Here is a 24,585-nt window from a genome sequence, read left to right as displayed (position 1 = left end):
ATAACACTAGAGATTGTGGTTTTGAATATTTTATATTTTGAATAAACACTTATATTATTGTCTCAGTCCTCAGGTTGATCTAACTAGGAGTAGATTTTCTAAGCAAGACTATAATACTACATATTTTTGGATTACTTCATATACATTATACAGCCTCAATGTCTGAAATCTGGTGTGAACTAATCACAAAATCAAATGTGTTATACACACACCTAATACAATAAAAAATATTATATGTAAAAGGTTCAAATTGAGAATTTAGTAAGTGGGAATTTTAATTAATATAAAATACTATAAGAACCAGTCTATTGAAAATATATCTGCGTGAAATTATTCAAGAAAGTAATTTAACGCCAGGTATGTAGTGGTGTACGGAAAATCCAGCCTTATCATCCTGTATGAAATATATTACTTGAACAATGTACGTAAGGATCAAAATCCCTTGAATTATAGACCACTAGCTGTGCCCGCGACTTCGTCCGCGTGGAATAGCGACTGCATAGTAGTTACTACTTTACATACAATTATTTAGTAAACACGTACTACCATAAACAATTCATAGAATTGTTAATAGAATTTATTACTAATCTAAGCTAAAAAACTTACGTACTTTCCGGAAATCTGGGGCATTTTCCGGGGATATCCGGAAAATGCCTGTAAAATATCTGGGAAATCCCCCGGAAAATGTGTGAAAATGTCCGGGAAATACGTGAAAAAAAGCGTGGAAAATGCCTGGAAAATCCCCGGAAAATGCCTGAGAGATGCCCAGAAAATGCCCGGAAAATATTCAAAAAATGCGTGAAAATGTCCGGAAAAGGCGTGGAAAATGCCTGGAAAATTGCCGGAAAATGTCAGGGAAATGTCTGGAAAATGACTGGGAAATGCCTGAGAAATATATGGAAAATATCCGGAAAATGCATGAAAATGTCCGGAAAATATCCGGAAAATGTGTAAAAATGTCTGGGAAAAGCGTGGAAAGTGCCTGGAAAATCTCCGGAAAATGTTTGGGAAATGTCTGGAAAATATCCGGGAAAAGCGTGGAAAATGCCTGGAAAATGCCTGGAAAATCCCCGGAAAATGCGTGAGGAATTGCCCGGAAAATGCCCGGAAAATATCCGGAAAATGCGTGAAAATGTCCGGGAAAAGCGTGGAAAATATCCGGAAAATGCGTGAAAATGTCCGGGAAAAGCGTGGAAAATGCCACTTCAAATTTGCGAAGTAATTAAAGCAGACAACCAAAAAAAGAAAAAGAAAGCTAAAATCTTTCATATTAAATGTATATGGGATATTCATATTTCATATTATGTACTTAATGTAAGGGTTTAAAGATATTTTTTTTTTATATTTCTCGATTTATTTAAAAAAAAATGATTACGGCCATTATTAGGTTAAGTACTTTCGATATCAGTTTAAAGTTTTTTGTTATCTGTAATACTTCCAAAAAAAAAATCGCCTGTGCACACTGAACGATTACACCTTGTACATGAATGCCTTAGCAAATGTTCACCGTGATTATTTAAATGATCATAATTTTTTTATTAATGAACCAATTGACATGAATTAAACACTAAATGACAAAAAAATTAACTACAGTTTTGGGTTCGGGATCAATTTAATAATTACACCTGCTAATATTTTTTTACATATTTTCATTGTATAAAATCGTAACATAACTTCCTTTATGTATTGTTCTATTAACACATAGATAATATCTTCCCAAGGTACTAAATTTTAATAAAAAAGTTGTTTTTGTTATTTATATCTAAAAAAGAGTAGTTATATTAGACAGAAATAAACATAAAATTTTTATAAGTTTTATGGAAGCTGAATGTAATGCAAATGGGCAAATGTAAAAGTAAAATTAGGTATTTAAAATAAATAAATGAAACAACTACCAATTACAGAAAAACTTCTTTTTCGGTTGAAAATTGCTGGATCATGAGTATAATTCTTTATCTCTTACCTTGGGCAGTCTGGAAGAGAAATTGATAAATAATATGTACTCTGATCCCAGTACTATCTGTACCGCGAAAGCCATAACGATAATAAAACAACACTAAAGCACGAATAAAAATCATACTTGTACAGTAGTTGTGAGTGCAATATTTACGTTTCAAAATAACATTTTTTTTGGTACTAAAACGTAGGTAGATTCTCACGGTCGCGGAAGAATTCTAATCAATACCCGCGGCCCCATCTTTAAAGCGGCTCGACGGAACACAGTGGGGTTTTAGTCGGTAAGAATCCGACATAACCCACGGCTCCTTCCCCGGGGGCCGTGGGTATCATTGGAAGATTTCCCCACTATAAAAAAAAGGTAGATTCGCACGCACGCACGCTGATACGTGGTTGGCTGCCCCTTTTCTCATTCCCGAAAAATATCCTCTAAAATTACCCAAGATTCTTCCAATGATTGTACCATACGTTGGAAATTAACTTTAGTCAACAATTGACCACGCGCCAGGATACTTATTTCTACTACATCCTCACGCAAATCGTTAATTTTTTATGAACATTGAATCTGTAAATAAAAAAAAATGAAAAGATTACTTTACCTTATTTTATTAAAAGCTACTAACAAATAAAATTCTATCAAGAACTTAAGTGACCTTCTTTGGGCGTATAATATAGTCTTGTAAAACTTATACATAAAAATAAAATTTCATCATTTTCTTATTTTGTCGTAACTTCAATTCTAATTAAAAACATGAGTCTAACTATATAATTAATTATGTATAAAGAATAAATATAAAAGCCACAACTTACCTTTTGTGGGAACGCAAGAAGGATTTTTTAAAATGTCACAATTAACCGTTAATGGTGTCTTGTTTGACATCAAATAATAAACATCTACCCTCACTTGTAAAATTTTATTTAGTATATTCACATAAAATATAAGCACCTGAATTGGACTCTGGGAAGACATGGGTTAAAAAGTTAAATAAGTACAATTAAAAACCCCACCAACATCATATTATTTAATTCTTAATTATAAATTTGCAAGAAGCGTTAAATATGTAAATTGATTTGATTTTAATGAAGTCTCATAGATGGCGCTGTTTCAAATTTGTCTTTATACTACTAAGATTCATTAAACTGTTTCTCTGCCAAAATTACGTAAAAGACGTAGTTTTTATAGTGTAAAGCTAGATAATAGCGTGGCTTACCCAAAAACAACATTTAAACATGAGTCTTTAGATTGTACGCTGTGTAATACACGGAATACGTTAGAAAAATAAAGGTTCACAGCTCCTCCCCCGGAGGTGATAGCATGATAATGTGTATATAAAAGCCTCACCTGACCTGTTAGTAATATTCATGCAAAATTTGAAGTCAATCTATGCGGTACTTTTCGAGATTAGCTCGGACAAACATACAGACAAACAGACAAACAGACAAACCGACAAACAGACAAACAGACAAAAATTCTAAAAACTATGTTTTTGGCTTCTATATCGATTATAGATCATGGATTATGTATTCTTTTAAAAAAATATTCAATGTACAGTTTTGACTTTCCTACGATTTTATTATATGTATAGATTAGTTTACCCGCTACAACGCTTGAAATAAGCTGTTGTTATTTCTACAAATATTTTTATTTTACAAAGGAACGTCTGTTTGCGAATAAAACCTACGACTAATATTGGATAACACTTATATTTTATACTAAACATACCAATTTGTTAAACTTGAAATATAATGAGTATATATTTTCAGGAAATAAAAATAATCAGACAAAAAAGTTTAAGATATTAAAAATTTTAAAAAGTCCTAAATCGTTGATTAACACATCATAATACACTACATAATATTTTTTCTCCTAGCTCTAAACTAAACTAACCTATATTACTATTAAATACAATAACAATAAAAGGTCCAATGTAAAAACCCTTGAACCCTATAGCTGGAACCAGAATAAACATTAACACTCACTACTGATATTTTGTTAACATATTCACGCATACAAACATATAATTAAATTAATGAACATTTCATTCTGTCCATCACGATACCCGTTTTTCGATAAACATTTAACAAAAACACAATTTTCACACGTTAAAACACAAAAACTCGTGTCATAGCATAATTGATTGCAGTATTAATTATCTCAGTCAGGTGTCAGAGAAACCTGTACATATATCGGTTAACCGTTTAATATTTAAGGCACTAGTGTAATGGTAACTAGTTTTTATTAAAGTACCGGTTATTAATTGTTCTATCTCAGGCGATACAAGTTACAAGTCACGTGTGAAACAGATCAAATGAATGTCAGTTATGCTGCTCAACGTGATATGAAATTTGATTTGAAGGTATGCTTTGGATTTGTGATATTAACAAAATTTGGAGGTAACGGTTTGAGATTCATCAGGATAGTTGAGATAAGGCTGAATGTGTACGATAGTTGTAGATTAGTAAAAAAAATAATACACGTAAAAAAAAATGAAAAATAAGCAATTGCATATTGCGTTCCAATTTGATTGTCATAATAAATCAAAGCAACTGTTTTTGTATGAATAAATGTCGACCTAATCAAATGCATATTGATTTTATAAAATAAAACTTACTGTTATAATTACGAAAATTAATTCATTGACTCTACAACTTCAAAGTATAGCCGAAAGTACTGTTTCCAGAACATTAATATATTTTGTACAAAAGTTCTGCCAAAAAATGTAACCTATAAAGGGCAGATAAATCGATTTACCTTTCCATCCATTCAGCAACAGGACAAATTGCTACTAAAATTAGACTTACATCTCGTTAAGTGTCGAAACATGTGCGTCAGTACGAATAGTACGCTATTATCATACATACATACAATTGTATGAGAATTATACGCACCTGTCATACAATAGCGCTTTGTACAACATCTCTAAATAGGTCGATTGTCTGCAAGTTAACAAGCGTTGACTCACAAGAAAAACATTTCAAATTCTGTCTGACATGTTTCAGTGTTTTGTTTCGCTTCTAGTTGTTAAAATCTGAGGTTAAAATACTTATTTGACGGAAAATGGTTATTGGTAACGCTTGTCAACTGTTAAAATTTAAATAGAATAATTGTTATTGTTAGATTGTAAATAATAAAATGTTATGAGCGAATCTGTTGACATGGTAGATAACACTACATAAAGAACCTAGATCTATTGCCGCTGAATATTTTGGTTCAGTATTCAATAGTGGAAAATATAAAAACCTACTTAATGCTTATTTGCTTATTGTGTTCTTGTATCCGGGTATTCATAGGAAAATTATGGTGTGAATGAAAATGTTTACATAATATTATCTATACTAATATTATAAAGCTGAAGAGTTTGTTTGTTTGTTTGAACGCGCTAATCTCGGGAACTACTGGTCTGATTTGAAAAATTCTTTAGGTGTTAGATAGCCCATTTATCGAGGAAGACTATAGGCTATAGGCATCATCACGCTAAGACCAACAGAAGCAGAGCTAGTATCTATAGTATAAAATTTTGTCAATTAGATAAAAAAGCTTCATGTATATTTTATGTCTGGATGTAAAAATTATCATTTGATAGGTACCTACGTAATATACCAGTTATTGGAAATACCAATACAGATATTGGAAAATAATATAGGATACATATCCTGTCGCCAAAAACTTTCACACTTGACCCTAAGCCTCAAAAAGGGATTTATTCTGCTGATAATAAAGGTAACTTAACTCGTTACAGAAGACTAGACAATGAGAGATGATTATTGATAATAATTTATATCTTGTTACTCATCCTAAAAAAGTAAAATTTAAACAAATCCCCTATAGATAATTATGTACCTAGTATGGTATTCACAACATTGTCATCACTCAGAAATAAAACAATACTAATAATCAAACACCTGCATAGATTTATACTGCGTCACTAACTGATTGAATGTAAAATAAGCGTTCAATTTTCGTCGAATTTGTAGTGTGTGGATTAGCAGTTTTGCCTAAATGACGCTGACGTGATTCGCAGATTCACAATTGTGGTAAAATTGCGTCAAATTTTCATTAACACACACAGTTTTCGATTGAAATTGACGTAGAATTTATAGAAATGTAATGTTTTTAATTTATTATTACTAACTGACTGCAGCAGGATAATATTATTTATATTAGAGTTGAAATAAAAAAGATGAATGTTGTTTGCTTTCGATTTACGATATTACATAATTTATTTCTTGAAATTCATCAAATTTTGTGCAAACTTGCATTATGATTAAATTATTGAAGATTCTTCTTTGAGAAAAATTGTAAAAGTTATTTATATTATGTACTAGCTTCCGCCCGCGACTCCGTCCGCGGGGAAAAATTAAGTTTTTTTTTTCTACGTATTTTTCCGGGATAAAAAGTATCCTATTTTATGCCCAGGATGATAAGGTATAATTATACTAAGTTTCATCGAAATTGAACCGTTAGTTTTTACGTGATGCCTTCACATACAGACAGACAGACAGACAGAAATTTATTTAATCACACACTTGGGTTTGGTATCAATCCAGTAACATCCCCTGGTATTTATTTTTTCAATATGTTCAATGTACAGAATTGACCCTTCTATAGATTTATTATAAGTATAGACGTAGTATATTATTATTAGTCTGTGGTATAGATATAGATAATAATGGAACTAATCTTAGATATGCTATCTTACATTTAAGAAATCAGGTACAAAAAAGTAGAAGAAATAAAAGTTCACAAATAACAAACTTTAGGTACATAACTCAGCCCCCGGAATCACAGACACAATAGAAAATCTATTGTGTCGTGGTCAGATCGGGCCGCTCGGGGCTCAATGGGTTAATTATTTCACACGCTAAATACTTAAGGTAGGTATAATAATGATTAAAAACCTAATTAATAATTAATTAACATCATCAACCATCACGTAAAATTCAACGAAATCTTGAATGGAGTCTGTTTAACGAATGTTCAATATTGTCTTTCGCTTGAGCAAAAATAATTTTTGATCACTTATTAGTTATTACTTATACTTTGCAAACTTTAAATAAAGCATTGTTTCTATAATTGTTATTTTTTATTAGTTTTCTAAGGAAAACTCGCATAGTTCCCATTCCCGTGGGATTTCCGGGATAAAACCTATCCTATGTGTTAATCCAAGTTACCCTGTGTGCTAAATTTCATTGTAGTTTGTTGTTTTGTTCAGTAGTTTATGCGTGAAAACCATACACACATACATACAAACCTTTCCTCTTTATAATATTAGTATAGATTTAGAAATTGAAGATTTTAACGTGTTTTATGCAAAGTGTGCGAAACGTCGGGATAATTATAATTAATCTTTGATTTAAAAATATACAAAATAGTTAATAATTTATTCACCTCCAAATACAGCTAAGTATTCCGAGTTAAATTTCATCCCTTCCAATATCATTTTTGAATAATTCATAAAGACGAGGGTTTAATTCTTAGACACTTGTGCTTAAAAGCCAACTCTTGGGAACTTAAAGGGAGCTGGGTCAAAGGTAAACACATTATAGTCTTAACAATTTACTGGGAACGTTCTGGAATATAATTGTCATACATAATTAAGATTCTCAGTCTTTATTGCACCAATTTTAATACTAAGGATTCGCTGCCTTCGATAGTGATATTTTGAGCTTTGAAAAGATCTCTGAAAATAAAAATAACAATTAAAAATAGGTTCATTAATCGGTATATTAGTTGAATATGGTATATTTCTCAAAAAAACTTAACTGAATTTTCCTTTCAAATTATAAAAGCAAAGTTTATATCAAACATTATAATATTATTGTCAAGCTACTAGCTTGCTACTATCATATTATTTTTATCATCGTCATTTCTTATCTTCCATTTTAAAAAGTTTCATCCCAAACTTTATCTTATTACATAATATTATAAATACTATGATAAGCAGGTGGTAATTCCCTTGCCAACGTGTGACACCTTAAAAGTGTTGAAAAGTTTTTTATTGCACAAAAAGTTCTTATAACGTTTGTACATAAGATGATATTATTATATTTCAATATTGTAATCAGATAAGTTTTATACAAGAAAATAAGGAATATTATCAAGTAACTTCTACTTTTCCACGAAAATTAACGGAAAAAGAGTTTTAAATGAGCTTACCCTGTATTCTTTGATGACTGTATGTTACTAATTACGACCTCTAGATGACCTTCAACGTTTTCAAAATATGTGAAGTCAATCATATGAGGATCTTCCCTGAAGTTAACTACAATGATGTAGACCTCTCCGTTGTACCATCTATAATAAATTTTATATATAAGAAATAATATAAGACTTTGTATGAAAATATTAGTTCTTATTAATCTGTTAAGTTTTTCATCACTAATGTTTAAATATTTAACAAACAATAAACTTTTTGTATCTGTATGTATGTCTGTGTGTTTCAACTTTTGTTCTTAACTTGTTATTTAGTTGTACAGTTTATAAACTACGACCATTCTAATTTCTAAAATAAGTATAAAGAAAAAACGAGAAAGCTGTTGCATGTAAAATTAGCGTAGATTACATTTTAATTAATTATTCTCTTTTCAAAGATTAATTGCCTTCCAAACTCTTGGTACCTAATCATTGTACAATTATATGATTCCAAGAAACCTTGTTGAATGAATAAATAAATGAATTTCAGTTCCAAAACTTTTAAAATATCTTATTCTTCAGAAACATTGCCGACCTGCGAGTTTTATATCCAGAATAAAAGTTAAGATTATTTTCCACAACGCCTAACTAGAAAACAATGTGTGAGGTAATGAATTAAATTTATTCCACCTAATGACCTATCTAATCATGACCCTCGTTACACCAGACTCTAAACGACAAATTCACATAAATATGTCCCACTAAATAAGACCCTTGTCTGATGAGATAACTGCAAAATTGTATATAAATTTGTTGTAACTCGAGGGCACGTTAAGTGTTGCAAGGAATTGTGGATAGCGTTTAAGAATTGATAATAAACATCATAGATAATGATTAAGGATGAGTGCTTTAACTGTCAATGATAATGTTGAAAATTTCAAAAAGAGATGCGCTCTATAGGGATTATTTCTTGTGATAATATTTTGAAGTGTGTGCAATTTTAATTTTCCAATGCATCAAGCATTGGAAAATTTTTGATAATTATAACAGAAACATAAAAAATGGTCTTGGGTTAACAAATAAATTGCCAAAAGTCCTTATCGATCCCATGTTGGCTTCGATACTTATTTGGGTTACACTTAATATACGCTTTATAATTAATAACGTCAAATTTTATGACATAGATTATCAGACATGTAACCCAGTAACCAAACTGTAGCAATCCTTCTGCACTAATATAATTAAGCATTCGCGATTGGTCTGTTTATTTTGTCTGATATGTTACAAGCGCAAATTGAGTAATCCGGCGTTTCATACAAATGTCAAGCACTTAGCTGTTGCTGACATGTCATTATAATCTGACATTTGAAGTGTTCACAATATCGTGTTATGACGGATTAAGTTGTTTTGATAAGATCGCGTGTATATTTGAACGCCGACGGTTATTTAAATCGATAGGTGGTCTTAATTTGATTGATTTACATATAAAAATAGTTTGGCCCAATTAATCATGTTTGGTATTCATGCTACTGATTTAAATTTAGTGTAGTTAAAAAGAAGTTATCTTGCACAATTATCATGGTAGAAAAATTTAAAGTAAATTGTTTTCCCAGAACATGCAAACATCAAAAACTTAATTGCTTGAAAACACATCAATTCTAAAAGCGATATTAAATGTAGGTGATAAATCTATGCATTTGTTTCGACAAAATATCGAACACCAGTTGTTTCCAAGCACTTTTATGCAACGATTAATCTTTTAAATGTATCTCACCTTCGGAAAGCAAATACATCAGAGTTAAATGCCACGGATTCATATCTGCCGTATCTGAATATAGCTTCCGTTCGCAATTGTGCTAGAGCTTTATAAATATTGAGGTGAGATCTCTCAGACATTCTTTGTACTTCAACATTGAGCTCTTCGTATCCGTCTGCAACTGGGAGCCAGGTTTTGTCAGCGGAGGAAAATCCTGGAATTATTTATTGAATGGTTACGTATTCTGTTACAACTGGATATTTTGCTGTACTCTGGAGAAAGCATTCAGTAGTTTTTTTTACACGTACCTGCATTTTTATCAGCACTCCATTGGAATGGTGTACGCTCAGGATCTCTAGACGATTGCCAGTAATTAATAGGATCATCAGTATTACAGCCACTTGGGTCAACTGTATCTTCCCAACTAATGTATCCATTTACCATACCGATTTCCTCACCCTGTTATTGTAAAATATTGTAATAATAAATGAGTACTGATATATTATTATCAACTTAGTAAATAATTTGATACACACCATGTAGGTAACAGCTATACCGGGTAGTAGAAGTACGATCATATTGATTCCATCAACTAATTTTGGACTAAATCTCGATGCTACTCTGTCGTTGTCATGGTTACCTGCCTTTAAGATAATATTGTATGTAATTGATTAGTACATTAAAAATCACCATTATTTAAAGAATATAAACTAAAACTTACCACCCAGTTGGCGAGCTTATCAATTGGCTTAAATGTAAGGAATTTATCAAGAGCATATTTAATTTCAGCAGCTGTTGAGTCGCCATTTACGTCAGAAATTAGTACAAAATTGAAAGGCATTTGAGCACCTTCGCGATCTTCAGTACCAAAATACCTCATTGTTTCTTGTGGACCTGAATAAGCTTCAGTCATCATAACTCTCGTAAGACCATCTTTTTCTTTCATTTCCTCAAAAACTTCTCTCCACTGGTACACCATATCAAAGGTTTCATCCTGATCTTTAGTGTAAATATGGGTTAAATAATCGTAGTGTTCTGGATCATCGCGACGTTGTCCTGATATCGGTTCATCGGGATATTTGCCACCGTATAGTTCTTTATCTACTTCAAACAAATGGGCAATAGCATCAACTCTGAAACCAGCTACGCCTTTCTCTAGCCAGAATCTAATTACATTTTTCATTTCTTCAACGACTTCAGGGTTGCGGTAGTTAAGATCAGGTTGACCGATGACAAACTGATGTAGGTAGTATTTACCGACCTCCTCTCTGTATTCCCAAGCGCTTTTGCGGAAAACACTATTCTAAAAAACAATGACGTCAATGTGAAATAAGTTATCAAATTGTGATATTAAAGTTATTCGAAAAGCAATATTAAATTTTACCCAATTGTTTGGTGGATGTAAAGTTCCATTTGCATCCTCAACTCCATCTTCCCAAACGAAGTAGTCAAAATACTTTTCATGTCCCCTTAAAGCTTCTTCAAACCACACACTCTCATTACTGCCATGATTTGGGACGAAGTCGAGAACAATTTTGATATCTAAAATAATTATTATAACAATAATTTTAGTATCTGAACAAGTCAACAAAACCTACAACAGTGATATACTGTTGCTAATAATGTTTGTAAAGTTCATACCTAACTCTTTTGCTTTTGCCATTAATTCCTCAAAATCTTCCATAGTACCGTATTCGTCATGAACATCATAGAAATCGGCTATATCGTATCCAAAATCGTACATAGGTGACTTAAACATAGGCGATAGCCATGTCGCTCCCACACCTAATTCCTTGAGGTATTCGAGCTTTGATGTTATTCCTGGAATGTTTTGAAATATTGTTATTAACATTCCTTTCATGTCATCTATAAATATGCGTTTCTACTGACTAGAAAACGTTCGCGTTGAGTTAATATCTCAACGGTAATTTTCCACATGACAATGAAATCGTCTTAAAAAATGTTCTTTCTCATTGATATTATAGTTTATAATATATATAAATTATTGTTCGTAGTTGTATGATAAACGAAATTTACCTTTTAAATCTCCGATTCCATCACCATCACTGTCCATGAATGATCTCGGGTATATTTGGTAGAAGATGGTGGTTTCCCACCATTCAAGTTCACGTTCGTTCGACGCATTTGCTAGCAAACATAGCGCCGGCAGTAGCAAGAGCGATTTGAACCTATAAGAGGCGTAAAATTAGTTTAAACGTAATAAATTGCATTTGAATTCATGAAAATTTCTTAAAAAGAATATTATTGTTTTCATTTAAATGTATTTAACTTTTATTTATTTTAACTTAAACAGTTATTATTAATGAATTTTCGTAAATAATATAAACTTACCTCATTGTGATCATGAGCAAGTGCTATATTTTTCTTTCATTTTACTCTTTTTATATACAAGTTAAGATAAGCAAGGATTTCATAATAAGATAAAGCACTCGAAATACCGTTTTTAGCAAACCATTATTATCTCCAATAAAGTACGAGTAAATTTTCTAAATGCTGATATTTTTATGTTTTCAACAAATTTATTTTGCCAAGCTTACTAAAGATGATGGAGCGGTTTAAGACAAGATGATAAAAAACTAATTTTGTAACGGGATTGGAAAAGCGATTAGGCATTGTTTTTAGGATTTCGAAACAAAGGGAAGAGTTAATTTAACAAGATTAATGGTTTGCTACGTAGGACGTTCTTTTAATTAAAAATCAGATGTCTTGAAAAAGCAAAATTTGGGTTTACGTAAATATTTATTGTAATTTTCAGTAGCTCAAAATTTGTAACGGGTATTTCTTTCAACAGTGTATATTTTGCTGAAAGCAAACAACCTTCGTTTTTTGACGGGTAAAAATGAAATTTTCCGTCACAGTCAATCTATTTAATTTAATAAAGATATAAAAGGTGGTAAATGTTTCTGAAAATATAAGAACAATGTTGTACTTTTACAGAAGGTACTATGATATGACAATAATGTAAAACTTTATAATAAAAATTAATCGCCAAATGTGTTGCTAAGCGCACAACTCGACAACAGCTGAACCGATTTTGTTAATTATTTTTTTAATCATATTCCTTGAAGCACGAGCATGGTTCTTATGGACAGAAGACTTAAACATGTATCACGGGCGAAGCTGAAGCAGACAGCTAATAATACGATTAATATACATCATAACATATTACATCGCAATGATCAAAAAATTGATCGGAAAATAAGAAAGCAGTAGTTGAATAATAGAATTGAAAGATTCATTTTTGGTGTCTCATTTCCCATTATTTTACGGCTAAAAATAAATATTGTTGTAGACTACAATCTGACACAAGCGTTGTTTGTATTAAAATGAATTGCATCCGATGATATAGTTCTATTGTGCAGTTTTATAGCTCTGGAAGCTTGAACATTTTTCGTTCTTTAAATCACGTGCAATTTTAAGCCGAAACTATGGAATATTATATATTCTTTTAAATCTTTGCTATAATATATTTTTTACGATTCTAAAATATTGCCTGTACAATTTAATTTCTTATGAAAAACATCTACCTACCTACTTACTGCGTTTTAGTAAACACATCAAAATAATATTAATTTAACTTAGATATAGTAGAGATATAAACCTTACCTTACCAAACTTTCAGTTAAGACGTATCCAAACTTATTAGTTTGTGAAACAAGGAAAAAAAACTACATGATCTATTTACTTTATGCTCTATAGCCGTATCGAAAAAGTAAAATGCTATTTATTTGACGAATTGTAATTGTCTACGACATATTTGCAAATTAAAATTTCGTTCCAGGTATTTTCGAAAATTAACATTTCACTGTAATAATTGTGGATCGTTTATTAATCTCATAATACTCTTATTTTTCATTTTAATTAAAATAGAGATATTTTTTTAAAGTAGTAAGTAAATTCACAGCCAATATAGATAGGAAACTTAACAAGACAACATGCGAAAAATTATAACAATCTGAAAATTAAACACATATAAACACTTTATAAATTTATACATATAAACACGTTCAAAAACATATTTATATCATAATACAGGTCCTAAGATGAGAGCTTCAAGAGCAGCTGATCGTCCAGATAATAATTAAAAGCAGGATGTAATACCGCCCACGCTTGCAATCCCAGGTAGTCGTTTAACTCGAGATCTCATCTCAGACCCGCCGGCTAGCGAAGATTAATCTAGTTTTAGATATTAATAATTTTTAATCTGTCCCTTGCTATATCTATTGGACGTTCATTTCTGTTTAAACTGTATTCGTTTTATTTCTATTTTTAGTGTTTAATTCGAAAGTAAATATTTGGCATAAGGTGGTTGGTTTAGTTTATAGAGATAAAAGAACTTGAGTATAGGTTTTAAGGCACTTTAGTTATTTAAGTTTTTCACAGGCCGCTGCATCTGAATAGGACATGGAATTTTATACTCCTTATCATAGACTTTTTGGATTTGATTTATAGCATTTTAACGGAGCGAAAAAGAAAGGTTTAGTGCTCATTTAATATTCATTTCAAAGTTAATGTACGTATGCCTATATATTATTGTTGCGAAAACAAAAACAGAAGAAACGCAATGTTATTATTTCTTTCTTGCCATCTTCAAAACTACACCTATACATTGGCTAGTGTATTATAGTATTGCGTTTAATACCCTGAAAACAATATTTAAGTTTCCTAGACATTACCAATTAATAATAGTAAAGAAAATATTCTTATAACAATGTAACAAGGTAGAAACACAAGTGATAACTACGTTAAAAACAACCGACTTCAAACTTGCAACATTTACAAATACAGACAAAAATGCTCATAAAATAAAAACTACTGGGCCTATCCGAATAAAATTTTTATGGTACCAATTCGACACCATCCCGCATCGAACAAAAAAAGAATCACGTAAATCGGTTCAGAAACCTCGGAGTAATCGGTGTACATACATAAAAAAAAAAAAACATACCGGCCGAATCGATAACCTCCTCCTTTTTTTGAAGTCGGTTAAAAACAGCATTTTTCACACAAACCATTTGTTCCAGTAACAGCATTAAATTTCAATGATAAATCTATTCATATTAACCAGGAAAATAGCGAGCGGGGTATTTTTAAATCCCTCTCGTGCCGCCTTGCTTATCGTACCTTCTGTATCTGCATTAACTACGGATTCATATTTTCCTCTAAACGGGGGTTTTCGCATATTGGATAAAAATTTATTGATATCGAGCTAGAAACTCTCTGTACGTTTATCTTTATAACTGTCAGATATTGTAAGCCACCTATTTGTAGTGAGGAACTCTGAAATTTTACAATCGCTTAAAATAGGAGATGAACTGGAAGCAGTATAGGACGTGTATAGCCCTATGATTGTATTTTTGAATCTTCTTGCATCGGATGTTATTTAATTATTAGATATTTATTGATTAAGACGGGATACGAAACAATAAATGCATTCAACTTAATGCAATAATACTAATAATGTACCTGATCAATTGGATTTCAACCCTTTGAATCTACCATATTTTACCATGTATCTATTTATATTCCATTTTCTTATCCACTATGATAATACATTATGGATATAATATATATAATATATAATATATTTAATATATATAATATATATAATATATATAATTTAATATATATAATATATTTACACTACAAAGGATAATATTTTCTAATTTCGTAATTCTTAATGTTATACAACCGATATTGTCTTCAATGTATTCATTTTATTAAACACTAGCTTTCCGCCTGCGGCTTCGCCCGCGTTTTGAAAGAACAACCCGAATAGTTCCCGTTCCCGTGGGATTTCCGGGATGAAACCTATCCTATATGTTAATCCAAGTATAACTAATATGTGTGCTAAAATTCATTATAATCGGTTCAGTGAAACGTTGTTAAAGAGTAACAAACACACACACACATCCTCCAAAACTTTCGCATTTATAATATTAGAAGGATAATATTATGTACAAAATGTTATAATTACCGTATAACGTAATAAGTCAATTACATCAGTTAGAATCGAAACCCGAAATCGAAAATTTAACAATTATTCCAAAAGTTTTCAAACTTCGGTCAAGTGAACCATACAACAAAAAATAATTTAATTGCAATTTTAACAATGTTACGTACACTGAGATTGGTTGCAAATTTAATACGTGATATGAAATATTATATCGAAAACATCCCCAAGTTTTCAGAACTTTTGGAATTTTTTTCACGACCATACAGCAAAAAATAATTTAATTGCAGTTCCGGACTGCGGACAAGGTTGCAAAATGAGATTTATTGTCGCCCCAATGTACCATTCACTTGACCGAAGTTTGAAAACTTTTGGAATTATTGTGAATTGATTGTCTTGACTGACTGGAGTAAATTTAAAAGCGCTTCTATAAAAAACAACGTGTGGCACTCGGGGACTGCTGCGGTAAAGCTATTGCATGCTTTGCCTTCAAGCCACACCTCCGCCCGTCGGAGTGGGGAGCGTGAGGTTTTTCGTTACGGAATTTCTCGATTCGGTCCCCGCGCTCAAAGCCCGCGATAGAAGCTATGCAATAGCTTAAAAGTCTAGTTGAATGTTTGAGTAAGTTTATTATAATCGATGAACACTGAATAAATTGGTAAAACATATAAAAATTATTGATTTATTGTTGAATAGCTTTACCATTTGAGCCCCTCGGTGTCTTTCCCTTAATACATATCCTTCGAGAGTTTTTCCTTTACACCCATGTTACACTAATCATAGCTGTTCCCTCGCTGTCTTCATTCATGTTCCTAATGGTTTCATATTTTGTTACAATATGTTTTATGAAAGCTATAAACGAAAATGCTGGCTGTAAGGATTATTTTTATTTAAATACACGTCGTGTATTTAAGAATATGATAAATATATTAAGTCGGTATATTCCTTTTGATCTTTACTTGGCATTATTAAAGTTAGATACAGATCAGTTATTACAGAATAACTTCGCATTTCCCAACAAGAACAGTATAATCATACAGTATTGAACAATAAGTTGGTTTAATCTATACTAATATTATAAAGAGGAAAGGTTTGTAATTATGTATGTATGTATGGTTTTCACGCATAAACTACTGGACCGATTACAATGAAATTTAGCACAAATATAGAGAGTATCTTGGATTAACACATAGGATAGGTTTTATCCCGGAAATCCCACGGGAACTATGTGGGTTTTTCTTTGAAAACGCGGGCGAAACAGCGGGAGGAAAGCTAGTATAATATGTTTCTGATATATCTATTGTCTGCATTTAATAGCAGTATAATTGTAAAGTGAGTACACAGACTCCTGAAAAACTGTTTTTATTTTCTTAAGAGCCCCGAATTTGTTAAGTTATTGGATAAAAATAAATGTTTATTTATGATCGTCACTTTCTCTCAAATCCATTAATCATACAAAATTATTGATAAGGATAAAACGTTCATATTAATCACTCATTCAATGGTAATGCGTTAATTCATATTGGTGTGATTAAAATTTTAATTGTAGCAATTAATTATCGGATAGTATTAATTACTGATATGGTACATTAACCCTACCATTAATTATTTTAGAATTTTGAAGAACATTAACACCGTTTTTCATGATTATTTTGTACTAGCTTTCCACCCGCGGCATCGCCCGAGCAGTCAAAGAAAAACCCGCATAGTACCCGTTCCCGTGAGATTTCCGTGATAAAACCTATCCGATGTCCTTTCTCGGGTATCAAAATATCTCCATACCAAATTTCATGCAAATTGGTTCAGTGGTTAAGGCGTGATTGAGTAACAGACAGACAGACAGCGTTACTTTCGCATTACGAATATCAAGTACCAGCTTTCCGCCTGCGGCTTCGCCCGCGTTTTCAAAGAAAAACCCGCATAGTTCCCGTTCCCGTGGGATTTCCTGGATAAAACCTAGTCCAGTAGTTTATGAGCCTATTCATTACAATCAAACAAACAAACAGAGTTTTCCTCTTTATAATATTAGTGTAGATGAATATTGGTATATTAAGGAACTAGCTTGGTATTTCAAATAAAATACGATTACTGTGATTATATGATTTATTAATTTTTCTGTGGGTTTACACCAGTTTGAGTACAATTCCTTCATAGCCGACAACAGGTAAGCTATCCACGTTGAAAACATCCCTGAAATAGAAAATTATGTAACCATTAGCAACAGAACAACAGAGGTAAAATTCGGAAAAAGCATTGTAATTATCTTATAGTTATGATCGTATTGATTAGTTATAGAAACATTTCATAATAGAGATATTGTACAGAGTTTTTTCTGTTAATAGGATGATGCAACAGGCATATCTATCTCTTAATATATATAAATCTCGTGTCACAATGTTTGTCCTCAATGGACTCCTAAACCACTTAACCGATTATAATAAAATTTGCACACCATGTGCAGTTCAATCCAACTTGAGAGATAGGATAGTTTAAATCTCAAATCGTTTTAGAGAAAGCGGGCGAAGCCGCTAAGCCGTTAGTATTAATATATTACGTATAGCGTCAAAGTAGCAAAGCATCCCTACGATAATATATATAGGTAAATGAAATATCTCGTATCGAAAGAAACATATTTGCTTCTAACTTTTGAAAACTAAGAAACGTTTTCATCATACTTGGGAAATATAAGTTGTTGCATGACAAACTACTTACCCTTCATTCTTAGGTGATAGCACGCTCCTAATAACAACACTAGCGGTGCCTACAACGTTTTCAAAGTAGGTTAAGTCCACTTCTTGTTCAGTGTCTCTCATGTTCACGACGACGATGAAAGTTTCTCCATTATACCACCTGCAAAGTTTAAACTTTAATCATTATGCAGTCGTTAAAAGGATATAAACGAAACATTGTATTATTAATCATACGTTTTGATGTATGACAAAGGTGGTTGTTTCTTTCTTTTATTTAGCAGTACCCATATGATTATGAAATTGGAGGAGGAGGTTTTAAAAATTATCGGTATATTGTATATTGATTACCAATGAGTGTAATTAATTAATATTAATGGTCTTCAATAACATTTATCGTGCGACAGGTATTCGTCAAAATCTCTGACCCATTTTTAAGTACATTTTATTTTTCCTTCAAAAACAATACCTTCGGAAAGCGAAAACGTCCTTATTCAAAGCCAAAGAGTCATATCGGCCGTAACGGAATACTTTTTCTTGTCTCAAATCAGCTAGAGCTTGATAGACCTTTAGATTTGACCGGTCAGCTGCTTTTTGGGCTTCAACGTTCAAAGTTTCATAACCTTCAGCGACGGGTAGCCATGTTTTGTCAGCAGTAGAGAACCCTGTAACAAATATTGTAAAATGTTCAGTCAAGATTTAATTTTTCGTGGATTGCCTGATTAGAAATTTTAAAATTTACATTATTAATTTAAACTCAGAATTAATTGTATTATTTACTACTTCTTTGGATTTTTTATAGAAAACACGTGCAAACTCATTATAGAAAATAAAGAGTAGTCTGTTACCTGCGTTCTTTTCAGCATTCCACTGGAATGGTGTTCTTTCAGGATCTCTGGATGACTTGGCATAATTGATAGGATCGTTGGTGTTGCAGCCAGATGGGTCCACTGTATCTTCCCAGCTAACGTAACCATCAACTAAACCTATTTCTTCACCCTGATACATATTAACAAATTATTATCGTAAAATTAATAATTTGAGGAGATATTATGATATTTTATAAGTGGCTATTACTAAAATCTTACATTTGATTGAAAATTAACAGTTTGAAATATATCTGAACTCATCGTATTAGCTAACTCATACTAATCACTTGTGCCGACACATTCAAGTGAACCCGAAAGTTTGAAGATGTTTAACGCCGAATGATAAATGCCTCAAGGTCTCCCTAACTTCAGTTGGAAACTATTTATCAGCACGGAAAATGCAAATGCCAATTCTAAAACGAATATCAAATATTCACCATGTATGTAACTCCAACTCCAGGAAGTAGCAAAACAATCATATTTATTCCGTCAACCAAGGTAGGTCCGTATCTAGTAGCCATTCTGCTATTATCGTGGTTTCCGACCTAAAAGGAAAGACAATAATGTAGTAATCCTTATAACAGTTAAATTATTTTTTTAAACCATCTCGTTCTATTCTAATACCTACCACCCAGTTAGGATCCTTATCAACAGGCTTGTATGTGATAAATTTATCGATAGCTCTCTTCATATCAGCGGCAGAGGATGACGCATCCACATCAGTAATCAGATCAAAATTGAAAGGCATCTGTGCACCAATTCTATCTCCTTCACCAAAATACTTAACGACGTCTTGTATGGATGCGTATACTTCAGTCATCATAACCCTGGATAATCCATCTTGCTGAGATACTTCTTCAAACACATCTCTCCAATCATACACCATGTAGTACGTTTCATTTTGGTCTTTAGTATATATGTGAGCCAAGTAGTCATGGGATTCACTATCTACATCAGTTCGTCCTGAATAAGGTTCGTCAGGGTATCTACCTCCATAAAGTTCTTTATCTACCTCAAACAAACAATTAACGGCGTCCACTCTGAATCCTGCGACCCCTTTATTTAACCAGAATCGGATTATGTCCTGAAAATAAATAATCGCTTGTTGTACTTTGACCTTTAAAACGCAATTCATGCTTCTATTTTTGAATATAATTGGAAAGACTGAAACCATCAAGTTATATTTCGAAGATTTCAAAGATTCTAAGAAATGTGTCCCAAAGTCTGTCTAAGTTTCAAATAATTATACGTAATGGTATACCTGCAAACGTGTAGGCGCTACGTACTTCGCACTAATAACTCAATACTTCGAAACTTCGTTGTAACTTTTGTAACAAGAAGGAGCAAAAATCTATGGAGCTGATTTTATATTTATGCCAAATATTCGTTACAAACCTTCATCTCTTCGACGACATCTGGGTTACGGTAGTTCAAATCCGGCTGTCCAACAACGAACTGATGGAGGTAATATTTGCCAACTTCCTCCCTGTATTCCCAAGCACTACCACGGAAATGACTTTTCTGAAAAAAATAACAATATGATACAAACTAATACTCCATTAGATTGATTTTGCCGTAACGGTATGCGATATTCTTTTTTATGAAATATCCAAAACTAAAATAAAAACATACTAAAAATTGGCACCGTGAATTTTACTAAAAATCGCACACAAAATATATTCTTTATGAATGAGTGAATCGCGTCGCTCTGAAAATTTTACTTCCTCGATTTTAACCTACACTCTACAGTTACTAACGTTGCCGGTGGCTTGGAAATAAAATATCAAGTTTGGCGATACGATATATTATATTCTACAATTTTATAAATCTGAAAGTTTGTTAGGATTGATGGATGTAAGTGATAAATGTCACTCTTTCACAAAAAAACCTACTCGATGGATTTTGATGAAACTTTGCAGTAATAAAACTAATTAACCAATAATATTATAATAAATTATGTCTAATAAGCTGAATAAATTCGTGTATACGCCATTGTAACAGTGATAATAAATTAGTGTGAACACAGGCTCCTGAAAAACAGTTTACAACTAAGTATATTAGGAGCCTGGGTCATTAAATTTTTGTAACATATAATGGTGCAAATAAATGATTTACTTATTTGATATATTTATAAAGTTTATATTATCATCATCAGAATAACACATTAGCTATATACATGAATTTTCCCGCGGATTCGATCACGTGAGAAGCCGCGCGGCACTAATAGTATGTAATAAATAAGATAATTTTAAATACTAATTACCCAGTTATTAGGAGGTTGCATTACACCATTCTCATCTATAACGCCGTCTTCCCACACAAAATAGTTATAATATTTCTCACTTCCATTCAAAGCCTCTTGGAACCAGACGCTTTCGTTTGATGTGTGATTCGGCACCAAGTCCAATACAATTTTTATACCTAGAGGGAAAAATATTCCGTTACAATATTTTGTAAATGGATATAAAGGAATTTCTCCAATAACATAAAAATGGCTTTACGTGAATATTATGAAAATATAGTTTCTGTTTGTTGTTATTCCTTATGATAACAAAAGAACTATAAATATGTTCTCAAAACAACATGTAGATGTTTGTAATGTGATGATACCTATTATAATAGTGCCATTAATTAGCATTCAAACTAGATCTCTTCATATATATGAATCTATCTTTGTAGTTTTCTGCTTGGACGGTGAAGGGAAACATCGCGAATGAATCGACATGTCGAAGAATCAAAAGTTCGACGACATGAAACATCTGCTATCCCGCACTTGGCCAGGGTGGTGGATTACGTTCTGATCCGTTACGGGAGACCCGTGTCCCAGCAGTGGGAACACAATGGGCTGATGATGGTGATGATGATGAATTTTCTACTATAAACAAACATTTTAAGACTACAAGAAATTGCATCCACTAAAGATAAGGGGCATAGCAACAAAATAATATTTTAAAACAAAATAAAGCTTTTCCGAATCATCTTAAGCCACTTGTATAGATACAAATTGTTGTTATCAGATTTATACCGAATCATATAAAAGATTATATTTATCTCTTTAGTGGGGAGACATGTTATTGTTAGTTTTTACACCTACATACATTTAACCTTCACCTTCAAATACTTTATTATTTTAAAGGTGTGTTTATTATTTTAAAGGTTTATGGTGAAGTTATTCTTTTGAGATACGTACCTTATAAGCAAGAGATAATTATTATTAAGATTTCAAATAATATATGCAAAGTTATACTAATGCTTTACTATATATTATGTATATAATAGTTAAAGCAGTTAGGTAGTTGTTGACTACTAATATCAAATCTTTTGAAATGTTCTCTGCGCTGTTTCTTTACATGTTTTTCAATAATGTATGTTACTTTTCTTGTCGTGTTAATCTATACCCTAATCATTTGATACATAAGAACTACTATTGATTACCTATTTAACTATGATTTGGGATTACCTATCTCGTCATTCAAAACTATACCCTATTTACTTACATCGTAAGAATTAATATTGAATACATACCCAGTTCATTAGCGCTATTGAGTAGTTCATCAAAGTCCTCCATAGTTCCGTATTCATCCTGAATGGCGTAGAAATCCGAAATATCGTAACCAAAGTCATACATCGGTGATTGGAAGATTGGTGATAGCCAGATAGCACCGGCACCGATTTCTTTTATGTATTCTAGTTTTGATGTTATACCTGTAGTCAATTTTTTTTATTAAACTGGCATGAAATGCATAATATAACAAAGAATATACTCTAGGACACTTAGGAAAAACTTGAAAAAATTGTTTTCGAACTTTTAAGAGCACATGTGGTACAAACAAGCAAATATAAATCTTTATAGGATTAGCATAGTCTTATATATCGTGGTTTAAAAAGTAAGTACTTCTTGTATTGTATTATTTTAATAAAAGTAATTTTGTTTGAATAATACATTGTTTTGTTCTACATTGTTATGTAATATTCGAATGTAAACCAAAGTCAAAACATTTTGTCAGAATTTATTTCAAAGCCTACTTCAATTAGTTTGACATGTGATATTGTTTCTGATCCTATTGTGAATAGAAATGAAACATGAAACTAACTGAAACTGGTTAAACAATACCTTTTAGTAAATACTAGACATTGCTTTCTCCAATTTAGTTGCTTTAGCTGAAGGATGGCAAGAAATAACATTTCATTTGTCTAAATAAACCAAAGACTATTTCCCTTTTAAATTTGGTTCTGATAATTTAAAGGTGGTTAAATTTTTTATATAAAATAATTAAGTATTTACCTTTTAGATCACCGATTCCATCGCCGTCGCTGTCCACAAACGAACGCGGGTATATTTGATAGAAAATTGTCGTCTCCCACCATTCTAACTCCCTCTCCTCTTGCTTTATTATATGCCCACTACAGAGCACTATAAAAAGTGACAAAATTATTGCCACTTTCATTTTTAATTTCTGTTTAATGCATGCAAAATAATATTTAAATTTGTGTGCACGATGCAACGCCCCCCCGTGGTTAAGACGATGGCAGATTCTTTTCAAATTTATACTATGAATATTTATCTTTGTCAACTCTTAAAGATTAGATAATATAAACGGTATTTATCTGGCTACTTGAGATTGAGAAGAATCCTGATAGCATTGTGTAACAAACAAACTTGTTTAAAGTCATTTGCATGGGTGTTTTGATTTCTTAACAAGATTTATTATTATTATAAAAAACTCTTCTAGCCTATGCCACTATTACAGTTCTGATGGTTACATCGACACCTCAGTTTGAGCGGTTTCAGCTGCATATTATACCTCTACATACATCGAAAAACCTAGCCCGCCTTCTTTCGCAGGGCTTAGCGTAATATCCAGACTCCAGAGTGACTCTATATGCATTTTACAATACAAATTGTAGAACAATTCATGTTATTTACATTTGTAAATCAAGAACCGTTAAATGGATTATAAAGATTTTAGCTTTTTTAGATTTTTCTCTGTCTAGATTAGGTAAATTTTTTTATTCAAATTATATATCGACTGGTACCGAGTCTAGCAGCTTATTAGTAAAAAGTAGGTAGTTATTATAACTACCTAATATCAATCAAACTGATCATTAAGTATGCATATAATAGATAATAAATGATAAAGAGAAAGACACTTCAGAAACTTATCAATTTTCGATTTCAATTATGTAATGGATTTCCCCGTTAGTCTAAT

At 31.8% G+C, this 24,585-nt stretch overlaps 3 protein-coding genes across 8 annotated transcripts in view; 1 reads left to right on the top strand and 2 right to left on the bottom strand.

The window, feature by feature from the left end:
• Positions 1–24,585, top strand: part of LOC123705916 (calcium/calmodulin-dependent 3',5'-cyclic nucleotide phosphodiesterase 1-like) — a 338,062-nt gene that overhangs the window by 198,396 nt on the left and 115,081 nt on the right. The window lies entirely within an intron of this gene.
• LOC123705920 (maltase A1-like) lies at positions 7,552–13,520 on the bottom strand. The gene is made up of 10 exons (XM_045655021.1): positions 13,473–13,520; positions 11,883–12,034; positions 11,487–11,666; positions 11,230–11,387; positions 10,567–11,148; positions 10,382–10,489; positions 10,154–10,304; positions 9,864–10,059; positions 8,114–8,251; positions 7,552–7,637 (listed from the first exon to the last, which is right to left on the bottom strand). The coding sequence occupies exons 2-10, from the start codon at positions 11,917–11,919 to the stop codon at positions 7,568–7,570; spliced, it is 1,620 nt and encodes a 539-aa protein (XP_045510977.1). The 5' UTR covers positions 11,920–12,034; positions 13,473–13,520; the 3' UTR covers positions 7,552–7,567.
• On the bottom strand, positions 17,909–23,904 carry LOC123705917 (maltase 2-like). The gene is made up of 10 exons (XM_045655018.1): positions 23,661–23,904; positions 22,901–23,080; positions 21,639–21,796; positions 20,771–20,896; positions 20,004–20,459; positions 19,813–19,920; positions 19,355–19,505; positions 18,976–19,171; positions 18,532–18,669; positions 17,909–18,009 (listed from the first exon to the last, which is right to left on the bottom strand). Exons 1-10 carry the CDS (start codon positions 23,821–23,823, stop codon positions 17,943–17,945), a joined length of 1,743 nt encoding a protein of 580 aa, XP_045510974.1. The 5' UTR covers positions 23,824–23,904; the 3' UTR covers positions 17,909–17,942.

This window comes from Colias croceus, chromosome 3, assembly GCF_905220415.1.
Source record: "Colias croceus chromosome 3, ilColCroc2.1".
Classification (NCBI taxonomy): Eukaryota; Metazoa; Arthropoda; class Insecta; order Lepidoptera; family Pieridae; genus Colias; species Colias croceus.
This window is presented reverse-complemented; position numbering and strand designations above follow the sequence as displayed.

Coding starts and splice junctions, on each gene's coding strand:
- LOC123705920 (XM_045655021.1), bottom strand. CDS start 11,919: ATGGACAGTGATGGTGATGGAATCGGAGATTTAAAAG. Junction 11,149..11,229: donor TACATCCACCAAACAATTGG/GTAAAATTTAAT, acceptor ATTGTTTTTTAG/AATAGTGTTTTCCGCAAAAG. Junction 10,060..10,153: donor GAGTGCTGATAAAAATGCAG/GTACGTGTAAAA, acceptor AAATAATTCCAG/GATTTTCCTCCGCTGACAAA.
- LOC123705917 (XM_045655018.1), bottom strand. CDS start 23,823: ATGAAAGTGGCAATAATTTTGTCACTTTTTATAGTGCTCTGTAGTGGG. Junction 20,460..20,770: donor ATGTCGTCGAAGAGATGAAG/GTTTGTAACGAA, acceptor ATTTATTTTCAG/GACATAATCCGATTCTGGTT. Junction 19,172..19,354: donor GAATGCTGAAAAGAACGCAG/GTAACAGACTAC, acceptor TATTTGTTACAG/GGTTCTCTACTGCTGACAAA.